At 38.3% G+C, this 17,798-nt stretch overlaps 1 protein-coding gene across 4 annotated transcripts in view; it reads right to left on the bottom strand.

Moving 5' to 3' along the window:
• FAR2 (fatty acyl-CoA reductase 2) overlaps positions 1-17,798 on the bottom strand; it is a 135,469-nt gene that overhangs the window by 26,542 nt on the left and 91,129 nt on the right. For all 4 annotated transcript variants that reach the window (XM_042835031.1, XM_042835033.1, XM_042835030.1 and 1 more), the window contains 5 exons: positions 11,612-11,787; positions 8,744-8,923; positions 3,283-3,460; positions 2,631-2,675; positions 85-203 (listed from right to left, as the gene is read on the bottom strand). In XM_042835031.1, coding sequence (XP_042690965.1) covers positions 85-203; positions 2,631-2,675; positions 3,283-3,460; positions 8,744-8,923; positions 11,612-11,787 — 698 coding nt within the window. The remainder of the gene's footprint in view (positions 1-84; positions 204-2,630; positions 2,676-3,282; positions 3,461-8,743; positions 8,924-11,611; positions 11,788-17,798) is intronic.

Genomic DNA, 17,798 nt, shown 5'->3' with positions numbered 1-17,798 from the left:
GTTAGCTTCTCTTTAGGTTCTCTTTAAAGTCCAGAGCCAAGCAATATATGCTCCAGCCTGGCAGAAACAGGAGTGCCTTCCCACCTGTGCACAGCAGTGTACCACCCAGCCGCAAGGGTGAGGTTGATGACAACGTCAACTGGAATCATATCAGCCACCGCTTCATTGTTAGCAATGACGGTCCTTAGAATGCCCTTTCCTGCCTGTGGGACAAAGAAAAGCAGTCACTGACAGTAAGCTACTGCAAGATTTCATTGGTTTAGAGCATGGGCAGACCTTAACTTTAACATTTTTCAAGCACCTGCTACAGAAGCTGGCTGGTTTCTGGTAAAACAAACATAGATCTCATGTGCATCTCACTGTTCAGTATTTTCACAGAAAGCCTGAAGCATGATGACATGTGCTGCACACAATGAGAAAATCAATGACTTTTAGTTAACTCAATGTAAAAGGAATGCACTCAATGTAAAATTGAATATACTGAAATAAAATTTCCACTGAAGTTCCATTTTCTTAAATGAACCAGGCAGACAGAGGTCTGAATGTCTTTTAAAGATAGTAGTTGCTTTGGAAATGAAGCTGATAACCATTTTTAAAAGTTTACTGCTTTCCTTTGGATATATTCATACTTTATTCTTTTCCAAAGCTCTGCCTGTTACAGACAAATACACAGGTAAGATGTGGCCCATGCCCTGAAGCTTCCCGGTTTAAAAGGAAACTCAGGAAATTAATATGAAAATACAAAAGAGAAGGCAAGAACTGTAAGATCTTTGCTTTTGCTAGAAGTGCATTTGTCAGGGGCTAGCTCCCCAAAGTACATATTTTTAAACTGAATGCTTACAAAGGAGTTTCCCTAATGACCAATTAGTTTTTGGAGGTTCCACAGGAGAGACATGGCTGGGAGAGACTCAAAGGAACAGCTGGAAATGTGGCAGCCTTAATCAAACAGGACAATTTGTAAATAAAGAAAATTTGTGACGAAATGACAGAACATAGAACAAAGCAATTTAAAAAAGAAATCTCAACAGGAAAGCAAAGCTTGCATTTATCTAGTACAGGGGAAATAAAATGTGATTGAGTTTGATGTAGAAACTGAAAACCTCCTGAAATAAGCTATGAGGATAAGAGCACAACTGAAGAAAAGAAGTAAAAAACCTCTAACAATTTAGTTCAGTGTTAATTTGAGGGAGATACACAGGTAAAAGTACAGATGATATACACCGAAAACCCAAGAACATTTATAAAAATCAGGGCAGAGGAAATTTTATAGCAATTGTTTTTTTTTTGTTTGTTTGTTTGTTTTTTTTCCCAACCTAACTCTTGCAAGTTAGGTTTCACCATGGAACCTGAAAATTTCCTGTTCAATCATGAAATAGTTCTCCAGCTCTGAAAGATCAAGTTTTACTACTAAAACTAAATAGGAAGTGCCTGGTTGTGCAAAACAGTCTCCTGAAATCTAAATGAAAAGAAAGGTGTGATGAAAAAACATTTAAGACCTGATATTACCTTGTAAATCATGTCATTTTTGACTTCACTGTAAAAGGGTCCATCACATCCCCTGTTTGGGAGGTGTTTATGTGGGTTATTTTGTTCTCTTTTTCTTCCTTTATACAATTAGATGGGTTTGTTTTATTTCACAGCTTGCAAGTAGGATACTGCTTATGACACTGATTCGATCTTCATGAGTTAAGGCTCCTGAGCTGTTGCATCTTACTGTTGGTGCAGCTGGCAGAGATACACGCAACCATGCAAGCTTTCCCACATGATTCCAAACACACTCCTCAAACCCATGGTGTGCAGTTAACTTCTGCTGTACTAAACTGAACCACAGTTATGATTAGACATTAAAACCTTAACATGCAACATGACTATGATTGTACTTTTGTTGTTGTTCCTACTGCTGTCTTTTCAAGGGAAATTGCAAGCAATTAAAAAGACCCAAAGCAGCCAGTCAAGCTCTGCTGTAAATTTTCAGCTGCTGTGAATATATGCCCACTAGAGAACACTGTGTGATCAATTATCCCATTTTAATAGGCAGACTAAAGATCTTTTCGAGGTCGGGATTCAAAACCAATAAGTTTGATGGATGTGCTGCAAACATCTATATTCAGAGCAGCTTATGATGATTATTAACACATAAATGAAGTGGATGTTTAGTATATAGTAGAGAGTTTAACTTTAATGTTTTAAATTACTTCCAACATCGGAAAGTTTGGAATTTCTTTATCAGATCAGCTTGATTTCTATTAGTGCTTGCTGACTTTTTTCCTCTTTAGTGAGATGGAAAGTCAGGAAATTGAGATTCTGTTACATGATTCAATCTCTGCCACTTGTGAATTACACCTATTTTCAGGGATGCATTTTATGCCACTCCTCACAAAATTTTCTAAAACCCTGAATACTACAGTCCACACTGCAACATGCATACTCTTTCAAAATGTCCTTTTCTGAGTACAGCTTAGATGTTATGTGCCATGGGCATGTGGATTCATGGCAGGAGCATGACCTCTTTCAACCAAATTCAGGAAGTTTCTATAATCTTTTTTGCACACAGTTTCGCAATGGGGCTTTAGAGTGTCTTTAGTAGCTAGCTCCACTTTAAGAGAACATTAAACAGTAACTAAACATACCGCAACAAATATTCCACTTGTCCCATTGAAGCTGTCAATCCAACCCTGCAAAAAAAGGATGATAGGTTGCTTATACAGGTTTCAGAATGCTGAAAGGGCTATAGTGCTAAGGTTTAAATTGAGAAGGAATGAGAAAACAGTTAAGACAGCTACCAACCCATCTGGGACAGTTGTCAGGAAGCTAACCAGAATGAAAATATGCTTTGCATGATACCTCATACTGTCTACCCATCAACAACACAACCAAACCATGTTTATAGAAGCCACTCCTTTCCTAAAGTAACTCAGCTACAGAAAGAAACTCTGGCTTTAAAGCACTACAGTGTCTTGGTGCTGTCATACTTAATAAAAACCGTCAGCATGTTGCGTATCCAATAACACAGATGCCATTGAGACCAATCCGATTACTTCAACTAATTTCTAAAGAAGGAAAAGATACCATCTCTTTGTTTTAAGTATGTTCCTTCCACTCATAGACAAAAGTATTTCCAGAGATGTTAAACACTTGCTGTTTTACTTCAGCATAGGTCCCCTACCTCTCTCACATGCTTTCCTTAAACTGGAACACTTGTTTCTCAAGAGGATACTGGCAGAGTGTATGCAGCTGCATTAAAGTATTCTCAGTAGGGAATTGCTGTGGATTAATGCTTACTGGAAAAGGCTCGTGCCAACTAGCTCCCACGATGGACGGCCTAATGATAGCGATGTTCAAATTTCCTTTCTCTTGCTGAATTAGGTATTCAGACAAGGCTTTGGTGTAGGTGTAAGTGTTGGGCCAGTCCCCAAGAAGCTTGGGTGTGATGTCTTGAATGATAGATTCATCCAACCACCTATAAAAAACAAGAAGGATGTATACATAGGTAAGAAAAGACCAGTTAAGACAGGAATCCTCTCCTGAAAAGGATAAGTAAGTCAAAGCCATATAACACAAAGCAAGAAGTGACAAGATTTGGATTTAGTTTAATAGGTCTGTAGGATAAAGTTACTTTTGTCTAGGAAGTACAAAATCATCCTGTTGAACATCCTGCTGGGATGTCCAGCTGAGCTACAGATGTCCATGCTATTTCATTGTGAAGCAATCTCATTTGCTTTATGTTTCTCTGCAGTCTGTTTTCTAGCTGTAACTGGTCTACAATTAGTCTGATGGAGCCTTCCAGTCTGGTACTCTGGCTAGATAACAGTCATGCACAGTCAGCAGACTCTGTATATACACCCATGTATAATTCAGGCTATTCTTGATAACCTTGAGTTACTAAACTGAAAAGATTTCAAAAGTTGTAATTGTATACTGCAGCAATAATATTCCACTTGCGCGATTTACAGTGTTAGATGTTCTTTTCTACTGGTTTTCCACTGGCTTGTTCACACAGAAAATTAGGAAATTGCCAGTGTTAGCTACTTTTAATAGAAAAAAAGTAGAGAAAAAAAAAAAAAAACAAAAACAAACATGACATCCACCGAGTAATCTTAGTAAGGTATTCAGGTAGTGATGCATGCACCTTTAAAAATGTGGCCCTTACCACTGCAGTGCTGCAGTGAGAATCTAAGACTCAAAGGCTTCCTCCTGGCACACCAGCAGTGCTTCCCCGGTCCTGCCAGAATTACAGGAACTGGCTGTACTTCCAGAGCCCTCACACACTGCTGCCAATCCAGGACAGATTTCCAACAGCCTGATGCTGCACCACAGAATCAAAGATTAACTCCCATAATCCAATTTGTAATTAAGTCAATGGACTTACAGTTCAGACTAACTGCATGTACTTTTCACAGGGGCATTGCAAGGATACTGTTGTCTGCAGATCCTCATTTCACCTCTCCTTATCTTGAATTTCAAACGGTAATGAGGTGGAGATTGTCGTGCCTGGCAAATTACTTGATCACATCAACTTGGATGTGCAAATACCTGATCATGGCATAGTGCTTTTCAGATGGCTCTGACTATTTACAGCTTATTATACTGCATCAAGATTTTTGTGTGAGAAAACACTGAATCATTGTAACTGTCAAACAGTGTCCAAAGAAGGGTTGATTTCAGTCAATCTTTAAGTTTTAGAACTAGTTAAAAATAATCTGTCATTTTTAGCATCTAGAAATGAAACTTCTTATACAACTGAAAAAAACATCAACCTCTGCAGGCACAAATATTTTCCTTTGAAACCATTATTACCATGTCTCAGAAATAAGGCAGAAAAATTGAGCACAAGAAAAGTTAAACTAAACTGAACTAAACTATAGGGCTATAAGTAGCACACAATACTGGCTCAATTTACAAAGCCTGTTTAGACAATCACAGCCTCTTCAGGGCCACAGCTAAACTGACATTGTCTAAATCTGTCAAGCAATTAATTAATTGTCTTCCAAAAGGAGAAATCTATTTCTGCAGCGCCCGGAGGAAGACTAGAATGAGTCAGGAGCTCAGATAGAGCTGAATATGAGGTTGTTTTTTTGTTTTTGTATAAATACATTACACATATTTAAAACAAGACATACAGGTTAGGAGTCCTCAGAAAGCAAAAACAGGTGTAGAAGAAGCAATTTCTCCTTTCCCTCGTCCTTCCAGACAAGCTTCTGCATTACTTTAAGTGTTCACCACTAGGAGCATGCTTATGTGTGCCCCAAGAGCACTGTCCTACCAGGTGATTTGATCTGCCAGCATTGCAATCACAGACGCGCTGAGCTGACAGTTCAGCAAGGCAAACTGTTTTCAGTCCTTCAGTGACCTACTTTGAAGAATCTGAAATTCTAAATCATAAAGCAACTGCTTTTGCTCACTGCTGCAATTGCTCCATAGAACAAAAGAAATGCTGATAAAAAAATAAGTAGCCTCTTCTTCCACCACAAACAAGCACTAAATAACTCTATCATAGGAAAACATAGTTTACTGCGTTAATCCCTTTCCGTTAATACGACACTCTCTTGTAAGTGGTGACAGACCTACATTTTCTGCAATACAATAATAATAACAGTTTTGCTTCAGCCCACACTTCACTGTGTGCTGTGTTCCTTACCTCAGCATACCCTTCAAAGCTGATTTCCGTCAGCTTCAGATTAAGGCAAACTTTGCTTGATGTGTCAGATTATATGTTTCCCCTAATGGCCTGACAGCACTTAGAAGAATGACTTCTGATTTGCTCAGATTAAACCTGAAGTTTTACATGCAGGTAAAGTATAAAAATATAAGAAAGCAGGGATATAACAGCAGCAAAAGAACAGAAAAAGTAACAGTTGGAATTGTACATGAATTTCACCTGAATACAAAATCATAAGTAGATACCAATTATATGGGCAAAAATAACACTGAACTTAGTTCAGTTGTGGGATCACAGTTTCTGCTGCATTCTCTTCTACTTGAACTTTCTCAATGAGTTAAAAATTCACAGCACTTGTTCTGTACTGCCCTTCTCTTCCTTATCTTACCTCCCAACATCCCAGGGAGCTTCTGCTTCCTGCTCCTCCATGCATCTCCCTCACACATTGCCTTTGATTTTCAATTTCTAAACCAATTACCCTGAAGGCAGTTATTTTCACTGAGGCCCACCTTAATTCAATGCCTTTGAGGGCTGTGATTGTCTTCACACTGAGCCATTATACTTGCACCTGCAAACACTGTAAAGAAACAGATACTATTCTAGCTGAGGGCATGCTGTGAATTTTATCTCAGTAGAAGTACCAGAAGGTGGTTAACTTCTGGAGTAAAAACACAGGAAAAACTGTAAAACAAACCAAAAATCCAAGCAAAAAAGCAAGGAAAAAAAGTCTCTTATAACATGACTAAGAAACAACAACCAAACATACTACAAAGAAAAACACATTGAAGAACTTATTTGAGACCCCAACCTCTGTCACTCAACCCGTCTTTTAAATATCTTTCTCTTTGCTGTGTATACAAACTACAATAAATTAATTCTTACTATCTTATCTGAAGCAGCTGAAGTAGCAACCTCTGGGTTAGCTAGGCAATTCTACATGTTAAAGATTAATGTTCAGAATGCTTTGCTGGAGTCTTTTTATCTGAGCCATCAACACTAATTGTTTCTGAAGTCACAAGTGGTGGTAAGCTTTTAGGAGCAGTGATATATAATATTGACAGTGATGAACTCCATTGGACATTATAAAACCGAGTCACCAGGCAAAAAGTTGCAGCTGAGCTTCGCTGCAGATAAATGTAAGGTAATGTATTTAGGGAAAAGCAGGCTAAACTGTTCTTAGAGGTTGCTGAACTCAGGGCTGGCAGCCACCACTCAGCAAGAGCTCTTGGGAGCACAGCTGAGAGTTCCACGTTAGCCCTGAATAGGGCAAATGCTGCATATACTCCTGTGCTATAACTTCAGGACATGAAATGAAACCATGCGGATGGCACTTTGAAACAGATAAAAGAAAGCTCATCTTCACACTGTAGTTAGTAGAATTTGAGAACTTACTTATTACCAAAGAGGAGTTGCAGAAGCAGAGTACAAGAAATTTCAAAAAGGGATTAAAAAAATTAATGAATTCAAAAATGGAATTAAAAATCATAGGATGCAACACCCTTCTTGCAATGAGGAGTGTTACATCAGATTACAATGAGCTTGCTGCACAGAAGACCAATGGTATCCTGGACTGCACCAGAAGAGGGGTGCCAGCAGCGCAATGGAGGTGATTGTCCCTCTCTACTCTGCCCTCATGAGGCCCCATCTGGAGTGCTGCATCTAGGTCTGCAGTCCCCAACACAAGGAAAGATTCCAGGTTTTTGGAGAGGATCCAGAAGTGCCAGAAAGATCATCAGAGGGCTGGAGCACCTCTTCCAGGAAGACAGGCTGAAGAAGCTGGGTTTGTTCAGTCTGGAGGAGAGAAGGCTCCAGGGACACCTCATTATAGCCTTCCAGTATTTAAAGGGAGATTATAAACAGGAAGAAAATCAGCTTTTTACATGGGTAGATACTAATAGGACAAAGGGGAATGTGCTGGAGGGATTGGAACCTGATGATCCTTGAAGTCCCTTACAACCCAAGTCATTCTATGATTCTGTGATTCATTGGTTCTGGTTTCTGGGAGACTACAAGGGGAATGCATCACTGTGCCCAGGCCTGTGCAGTTACCTTGAAAGCTTTGCCACTGTTGAGGGCAATGTAGTGGGCCAGGCAGTCCAACACTAATGTAATAAGGCATTTCTTACATACTTATCGTGCTCTGATAAATGACAAATAACTATTAACTGGAAGTAAACACATCCAAGACCAGGGTTACTGGAAGAACTGAAAAAGAAAACACTGATTTTTACTAAGTTTTGTGGAGTAGCACTTTGTGAAATTATTTCTTTTGGCAAGACTCAAGAAGAAAGAATTTATACCAGCTCTCTGGGTTGGTAGTTCATAGGTTAGTTGCTTATGTCACACAGATGGAATAACACTGTTAAATAAATGAAAACAAAGTTACATCTGTAGGAAAACTTTAAAGATAAGGCTTCCTGGGACTTTTATCAGCACATTTTGTTATTTTTAGTAATCAGTCTTCATTTTGGCAAATGAAATTTAACATACCTTTTTGTTGTTTCATCAAATTCCTAAATATTCACTGTGATTGAACTATGGTTCTCAACAGAGAACAGTCCTGCTTCTGTGGATGGCCTAGCAGCTTATTTGAAGAGAGTTATCCAGAGGAAAGTAGCCCTTACAGGATGAACTCAGCAGGCTTGGCTGCAGCCCTTGGGGGGTCTGTATCTCTTGGCAACATTTCCAAATTGTTTCTAAAACAACCTATTTCTGACTAATATCTGTATTGCTCCAGCTTAGCATAGCAGAATTTTTGTACTACGTAGAAACAGTGCTGAGAATCTGTAGAGAGAAAAAAGTGATTATAAGGTATACAGAAACTTTCAGATCTCACTAAGCTAGCAACAGGGCTGAGTACTGCAGAAAGCAGCAGCACAACTTCATTCCTGGTAGCAATGCACTCATGTATAATTTAGCGCTGGACTCTAATGAAATCACTATGTCTTTTTAGAAATGGTGTGTGAAAAAATGTAGGAGTAACTGAAATGACAGACTTATCAAGTATGTTTTATGTTGCTTTATAATTCTTTTGTATTTGGGAAAGTATTGGTAAGCTCAGCCAAATGAGTTGTTTCTACTTACTCTACTAAATCAAAAAGCTTCTTGGGTTCAGCTGGAGGTGGGTAGATGATTTCATCTATGCACTTCCGCACACAGTTTGCATAGGCAGTGGAGATGTGGATGAAAGCTTCCAGCTTCTGCATCTGCTGGGCCAGTTCTAGAAGCCTCTGTGTGCCCATTGCATTCAGTTGCAAGGCATGTCTAAAGAGGGCAGGGAAAGAAACAAAATGCATTTCACTGGGAAGAATTTATCAAATCCAAACCCTTCTTCCTGACAAATAAAAAACAAATACGGGAAGGAGTCACAGGTAACAGCACATTTGACCAGAATGTGTTCAAACAAAATCATTATAAATGGTGTAGTAGCTTGACAGCTGCTGGTCACAATGCTGATCTTTTCATTCACAATGTGGTTTTATTTGTTCTCAAAGTTGTTTTTCTAAACTCCAGTCACATTCTTTATCACCTCTGAGGGCTGGCCTAGGTTTCTTTATGGTTTTACCAGTTTGTATGTAGCATATGCTCCCATTGCACTGAAAGGAGTTGAAAGTATCAAACAGCAACATCTAAAATAACCTTCAGAGAGATCCACTGATCTAGCCACAGGATGCAACTGAAATATTTTTACTCAGTTTGAAGTTTCACAGGTAACATTTCAGTAACATGTCTAAATCTGACATACTACTTGCCACCTTCTCTTGGAACAAATATTTCCAATATACATGACCACTGAGTTGCTGCAATTTCTTTGGTCTGCACTCAGCTTTCTCCTTAGGTGGCCATTGCTAAACCAGACACATGCAAGGGTTCAGCAAAGAGTCCTTGAGCCCAGAAATACAGGTTGATACTGAAAGAGGCCACACTGAGAGATAACAAATTGTCAAGGAATGGGGAAAAGATTGATTAAAAAAGAAGACAGAAAGCATCCTGGCTAACAAGTCTGACCTTGAAGGATCCACACTGCATACTTGCTGTATCTCAGTGAAGAAACACTCAACTTTGTTGCACTTTCCCATACAGAATGGAAAAGGCTAAGGAATTTGCAATCTGTTCAGCCCTGAATTAGAAGGTTTCAGCACAACAAACATAAGAGACTATGTATAATGTTGTCCAGTAAAGGGTACGCTAAAGAAATTAATTATACAGTCACTGAAGTGAAACTGCAAATAGTCCAGATGAATGAAGGCAGAAGCTAAGGTTATGATTAATGTTTGGATCACAGTATCTCAACCCAGAGATACCAATTTTAATAACATGGTGCTATTAAGTGATAGTATTTTGTATAGATTTCTATTTTCTCGTTACTTGTCTCTCTTGTAGAATATTAGAATATTTCTACTTTAGTTTCCTTTCACATTAAAGTTGCTTTTTCATGTACATTTCTATTGCACTGTAATCTTTCTAAGATGGGATGAATACAATTGCACTCCAAGTGCAGACTCAGCATGAATTCCTAATGGGAAAGAGTTCCTTTATCCTTGTATGGGAATATTATCCGTGGCTCTTTAGTTTTTTTATTTTTTATAGGTTTTTTTTTTCAATTTATATTAAAACTGCATCTACTAATATTTAAATATAACAGTTTCTCAGATTTCTGCCCTCAATAACTGCATCTGGAGAATTCCCTAATTCCTCCATATTGATGCCAATAATTCATTTAGTCACATCTTTTCTAGTATCTTGATAACACCGCCTTTGTATCACATCGAATTTGCTAGACTTCTCATTCAGACAAGGCTCATTTCCGTCTAACATCTTCAAACATTCTGTCATTTAATCATAGTGAATTTTGCTTGTCTTCATATGGAGATTTTGACAGATCAGATACAATCAGTCTTCATATAGCCTCTACACTGCCTCGAAGCAGAGGACTATTTAAGCTTTTTCTTTTAATTTCCTTCTAGCTATCTCCCTTATTAAAAGTTGTAGTTTCTCTTTGATGTTATATGTCACTGTGGTGCATTTTTGTAGTGTAATCATTCCTCTATCAATTCAAGAACATTTATGGATATTAATGCAGAATAGTGCTTTGCTTGTTACAGCTTGAGATGCTTTTATAAATGGAATTGCTTCCTTTCTGTTGGATTCTCTAATTAGTTGCAAAAAGCAGCTACTTATGGTGGACAGGGTGGCTATCTGTTTAGCCTGCAAAGGAGCAAATGAAGATAGAATATCAATAATTGCGTTTTCTATTCTCATGGCTCTAGGATTTTTCATGAAACTGGGAAGATCTGGCAATCCAAATCAGCCACTTCAGCTTGCTGATCTAAATTATTTGCACAGAAGCACTTACATATCCCATTTATTATGCTTACTTTTTCTTTTTAAATGGAAAGCCTTCTCTGAAAAGGCTGTCCCAAGGGAGCTGTTTCAGAAATTGTGTATCTATTTTGAACAGTTAATTACTCTGAATATTGGGTATTTTAAATCTTGTGAAAGGCTATTTTGTTAAACATAATCTTATTTCCATCTTCAGTTATTCATTGACAAATAAAGGCCATTAACACTAACTAGCTTTAGAGATACACATGACACAATTTCGTTTCAAGCTGTCTCCAGCTAGTTCTGCCAAAACATTTCCCTCTTGTTCTAAAACACTTTTCTCTACACATTTTAGGTCATTATTTACTCTCTTACTATTTTACAATCCAAGCTTGTCATATTTCCTTCTGTTCCCATGGAAATCTGCCAAGTTACTTCACTTCTGAAGTACACACGTACATGACATTTTTAGAGCATTTAGGAAATGTACGATAAGTGCAGGACTACATGCTGCATGAAAATCTAAACAAAGATTATTGCAGCTATTCAAGAGATGTACTGAATACTGTAATATGAACCACTGTGCATTCTGAATAATGATTAGCAAACACAGAAAGCAGAACATACTTCAGGGGTTCATCAAAGCGTACTGTTGCTGCACAGTGGAAGACAATATTGACCCGGGTCAGAAGCTCCTCCTCATCTTCAGCACTGATGGCCAACTTGGGCTGAGTGAGTTCAGCATTAATAGGCTTAATCTTCTCATGGAAATTAGGGCAATCTTCTCGAACCCTGTCAAAGACCTTGAAGCACAGAGATAATGTATAGAATTAGGCTATTGAAATCACTTTGATTAGTAGCCAGTCTGATTATGTCAGGCAATGATATTGACATGAAAGAGAATTCCCCCTCCCCATTCTTTCAGAGACAACATACAAGCAAGATGACAAAATAGTTAATTCACATGTTTCCTTCCAAGGAAAAACTTCACAGGAAAGCAAACAAACAAACAAAAAAAATTGCAGGAGGGAATGCAGTGCCTTGAAGAGATGAATGAATCTTATCTAAACCACTCATTTCTTGGGGCAGCCACTGAAATTTCTGTATCTCCACATCTCCTTGCAACCAGTTTTTATTTGACCTCAGGGACAACCACAAACCACAAAGGAAGCTAAGGAGGAGGAGGGCAAAATTTGGAGTTGGGAAGCCTATAAACTATTTGTTTCATACAATTTCTTCATTGCTCTACAGACAGCTTGAGAATAGAAGATCATGCTCCAGCTCATCCTCTTCCTTAAATGCCATTTTCCAATTTGCACTCTTCATTCATTAAAATAAGTACCATGGGAGTTCTCCTTGATATGCAAAAAAGGGAACAGTGAGAAACCTTACTGCTCAAGTTGCATGACTGGACAAATGTGCAGCTAGCTGGCCTTTCAAGTCATTTTTTTTAATGACTGTTTCATTAGCTCTTTCAAACGCTCATTTTCTTTCCAGTCTTTTGCAGAATGACAAGACTATACATTCCATTCAGTAAAAAGATTCCTACATTTTCATACACTGTTTGCTGGATGACTGGTCCAAAATTAGCATTGACCGAAGAGAGCAGGTACCCTGCAAGATAACTATGAACAGCCTTTCTGAAAGGAATAGGAAACCAGTACTGTTACCACATGAAAAGCATCCGTGTAAAAATGGCAATTTCCTCAGTTCCCATTTTTACTTTGTAAATTAATTACACTTTAATAATTAGCTCTGAGTCACTGATAAGATTCTGGGTGAGGTTCTGCTTGATACCTGAAAACAGGCAGCTACTACAAGTTCCGCTTCGTAACCTTTTATTTGGTTAACCTCAAAGGCAAAGGTGTAGAATCTTGAATTTCAAAGGATTATGTGAATTTGTTACAGTACAATTTGAAAAAATCATTGAATTTTGAATTGAGCAAAACTATGAATGTCTGTTCTAAAGGTTTTGTGTTTCCAGCTAGCATCATTTTCTTTGCACAACTACAACTGAAATAATAGTAACAGTTAAGACCTCCATTTTGGGGGCAGAGAGCCAACAACAACAAGGGCAGAAAGAATAACAAGAATAGAGAGTGAGTGGAATCTGACTCTATATATAGAGTCTAGTTTTCAAAGGATAACCACATTTCAAAGGTAATCAGCCCACAGACAGAAATGACTAAGTGCTGGAACAAATCACTGGTGGAAGCTGCGGGATACCGCTTTTTTATTTATGAACTGCCAAGATAAGCACTGCCAGGAAAGGCAGGAAATAGCTAGGTCTGTTTCAGGGTAAGAAGACGGACCAGCTGACTTTTCAGTAGCTCTGATTTATTTGGTTGTTTCCTCTGCTGCATAACTTACTCACTAGTAATATTGAGTTTGCATATCTCTTTACTATTACTGTCTCGTTTTCCTGGAGATTGTCTTAACTTTGATCTCTCCAGTGCCTATGGAAGAGTTCTCAGAAGATGCAAGACTGAAGTTATCTTTTAAGAATTTTAAGAACAATTGCTTGTTTATTTTATTGCGAAGAGAGTAAAAAACTCCTCTCAGTAAGAATTACTAAGTACCTGTTTTACTCTGGCAAAAATAATGCAAAGGTAAAGAAAGAATATATCAACCCTTCCTCTATTTCAGTCATAGTGTATATAAACAGACGAGTATTTCTGCAGGGCCAACTTGATTCAAATTCAGACTGATATGTTCTGCCTAAACCCATCTCCTCTGCTTGCAGGTAATATCCTCTTCCATTTCTGAGCATTCTGTTAGGTGTTGTCTACTACTACACATTACTCAAAAACTATAGAGATTCACTCCCTCCAATGATTCACTGAATTCCACTAGAGGAGTAAGTCATTTTCTAAATGGAAGCTCACAAATCAGCACACCCTTTGGAAACCTTCTGGATCACAAGAACATTCAGTTCATTAAACAGGAGCAGCTGTTTAATCAAAGTCTATTGCCTCTTTTATGAAATCTGAAGGTTTCAGACTTATCAGTTCTTCACAGGAAAGTGCAAGAAGATTTAAGGACGAGACAAATGCAGCTTATTCTATGCTTCCTCCTGTAGCTCAAGGAATGCCTAACATAAAGATAATGCTGATTCTACAGTTTAGCAATAAAATAATCTCTAAATTCTCATTAATTCATAAAGACAATGTACAATAAATCCCTAATAACTTCATAAGGCCTTAGCATTGTTCTGTCTTTCCTTTTTGGAAGCTGTCTGTCCATCCAAGATAGATTTCAGGGATAGAAGTAGGCTGGTATACTGCACTGATGGGTTTGTATGAAAATTCTACCCAAGTCAGAAATAATGCAGAAACTGTGACAATTATAGTGAGGAAAAAATGTTTGATGGTCTATGTCCAGTACTAAGTAAGTGGAGCAAAATCAGTAATACTGCGTTCTGCCTTCCTGAGTATTCTAACACATTCCAATGGTGACACCACAGCCTTGGACGAAAGGGAATAAATAAATCACTGCAGAAAGACAGCTGCTATTTTCACTTTAATCCTCAAAAAAAGGACTCAGGTTCTGCAGAGTGTTTGTGCTGCTATTAGCAGAGGAGAATTTCACTCTGGAATTTGCTGATTTTTTCTTATTTTATAGTTATACAGTTAGGCAGTTCCCATTTATGAAAGTAATATCTGATTTCAATTTACACTGTCAACCTCTTGTTGTGAAAACAACACTTCCAGAATTAATCTCAATATGATATGAACGTTTTTTAAAAGTCTCTCTTTCCCCACTTCTGCCCACTTAAGCTTTGGCATCTGTAATTCTCTCTGCCCTTAAATTAAAGAATTTATGGTTGAAAGTGATTTCTGCCCATTCTTTCATTCAGGATTTCTTAATACCACAAAAACCTCCCAAGAAAGGATAAACTGCACATCTTTGGAAGGAGCACAGCTGAAAGATAAAAGAACAATCAAACAATGTAAAATACCAAGGGCTTAGCTTCTTCCTTAGGAGACGTTTTCAGTGAAGACAAAATAATTTGAGAAAAACAATTATATAAGTTTGGTAAAAACCAGTGTCTTATGACAGGTTTTTAAAGAAGCCATGGTAGTTCTCCTTTTAGTGGGGCACCACAGTCTTCAGCAAGGAAGAATTAAGAAAGGCCAACTTTCTGCAGCAGGCACTATGCAGCATGGCATTTCATTAAGGAACACATGCAGGAGAGAAAACAGTACTCCTAATTGCTCGGTAATGCTAACGCTTTCCTGAGCTCTCTGCTGATGTGAAAGATGAATCTTCCAAAGCTTTGAATACGTATGCTGTGACCCAGCAGTGCTGAAGATCAGCTACTGCTCTCCATCAACCTACTCAAGATGCCTTACTCTGAGAACACCTGTTGGCATTAACAGCTCTTTTAGGAGCCTATTAAAGGCCAAGTTCATGCTTGCTCACTGGCAGGATCAAGGTCAGGTGTCTAACTAACTGAAGGTGGCTGACCCAGAAAGCACAAAGATTTAAAAAATGGCCTAGAAAGGTTACTTTCTCTTTTCTCCCATGACATGAAAAAATTTTGAGGCATTCAAATTACAGTATATTAACCAGATGTCAGTGTTTTTATTTTTTCTTCTCCCTTTTTCTTGTTTTTCTGAGAAAGATCAGTGCAATATGGTGAATAGTGAGGCCAAGAGTTTAACAGAATACCAGCCTTCTCTAAAAGGATTACCAGAACTTGTTAATTTGCATGATAATATGCAGATTTTACGGCATTACAGTATGAGAACACTTAAAATGGAGGAAAATTAGGCAATTCCACAAACTGCATCATAGATATGAGGTATTGCTGAGAGGATTAAGGTTGAAAGAGATCAATTAAAAACAATAACAGACAACAAGAAGTAAAACAAAGCAGAAAGCTTCCATCTTCTCAGACAGAGAAATAGAAGGGATTGCTTTGCATAATTCAGGAGAATATAAGTATTAATTACTTCTGTAAAAGGAAATATATTTTTGCATTTTTGGCACCAATGAATAAGGGTCTGCATGCTACACTCATGAGTTTACTCCAGTGAAGTGGCCCAGTGATTCACAGCTGCCATGATGGTGGTATTGCTAGGAAAATGTTGCTCATGCAGTCTATATTTCACTGGCCTGAACAGATGGAAGTCAGGAGGTGCCAAATCTGGACTACACAGTGGGTGTAACAGGATGGTCCTGGTGTTATCATGTTACAAGAGAAGGGTTGCTTTCTTCTTTTGTCTGATTCTGGAAATTCGAACCTTCCACTTAGTCAGTGTCATGATGTAGTGGTCAAAGTTCACAATTTGTCCAGGTTCCAGGATATCAAGAAGGATCAACCCTTTCCTATACCAAAGGCAGTGCTCATCACTTTGCCCACTGAGGGCTTTATCTTAAACTTCTTCCTTGATGGAAAATTCACGTTTCCACTCCATGGACTGCTGTACTAACTCCAGTTCATAGTGGTAACATGATGTCTTGTCACTGGTAATGATACAATTTAGGCAATTGTCACCTACTGCCTCGTGTTGATTCAATAGGTCCCGACAAACATGCAGATGATGTTCTTTCTGCTCGTATGAGCATTTGTGGCACCCAGCTGGTGCAATTTTTGTCATATTCCAACACTGCCACCATCATTTCCAAAGCTGAAACCAATATTCAGATTTGTACACAGTTTCCTGGTTGTAATCTGTTGATTCCTGTGGACAAGCAGATCGAGATGCTCTTCGTTTCTTATTGTGACTTCTGCATGTGGCTGTCTGGAATGTGGCTTGTCTTTCTTGTCACTGTTGCCACTGTTGAAACATACATACCATCCACTGTTTCTCACTGTGCCAACATCCACTGTGTAGTCTCCACGGATGTTCAGCAACCATCAATTAATATCAATGGATGCCATTTTTCTGCATGGAGAAATTCAATGACACACCTTTGCTTCATACGCACTTCTATGGCAGACACCATTTTGTCAGACTGCCTCACTGCTGCCATTCATCACACAGCAACAAAATTTAACAGAATACTGGCAGGAAGATTCAACCACATACCACCAACATCCACCTCTGATGTCGTGAGCTAACATAATAAAATAGAAGATATTACTTTTGAAGCATCTCATGTACATAGATTAGCACCCTAGTGCAGAAATTCTTCTCTGATTTCAGTAGTAGCATCTTAAATGGACATGAGTGACCAGCATGAATATAACCACCTGAAGGTAGCAAGGGCATGAAAATAGCTATTCAGAAGCCTAATTTCTGCACTTTCGGTCTGACAAAACAGCTTATCAAATACATCCCGGCTTGCCACTGATGAAAGTCCTCCAACAGGTTCTTGAATGTACATGGTTACTTTTAGAATTGCCACAGCAGCAAATCTGAGAAATAACATAGTTGTTTCCTAACATAGAGTAATTAGCTTGCAATTAATTTTTAGCCTGGTACATTTCTAGCAGTAAGCACAAGGATTGTTCAGTCAAGAAATGTGTGAAAATCCAGCTCAAGTAGCATTAATCAGGATAGTCCCTTTTTTTCCCTTGCACACTCTCTGCCTCAGGAAGTTGCTTCTAAGTATGGTTCTTCTCAAGGCAAGTAAATCATAATTCATCTAATCAGTTAGAAAGTATACAGCAGGGTGCTCCTCATTATAAGAAATCAAAAGCCTTATGCTTCAATCTAGAGTTATTATTTTCCCCTGAGAAGAGCTCATGTAGTGGAAATACAGCAATCATGACCAACTAGTACACAAAAGCTGATTATTTAAAGATAAAGACAACATTAACAAAAACTTTACAGACAGTAAATATGAATATAGCTCAGCTAAGGTT

Source organism: Centrocercus urophasianus, unplaced genomic scaffold (assembly GCF_019232065.1).
Source record: "Centrocercus urophasianus isolate 14NV4802_14NV808 unplaced genomic scaffold, USGS_Curo_1.0 seq_5, whole genome shotgun sequence".
Taxonomy (NCBI): Eukaryota; Metazoa; Chordata; class Aves; order Galliformes; family Phasianidae; genus Centrocercus; species Centrocercus urophasianus.
The sequence above is the reverse complement of the archived record's forward strand: the minus strand, read 5'-3'. Positions and strand labels throughout refer to the sequence as shown.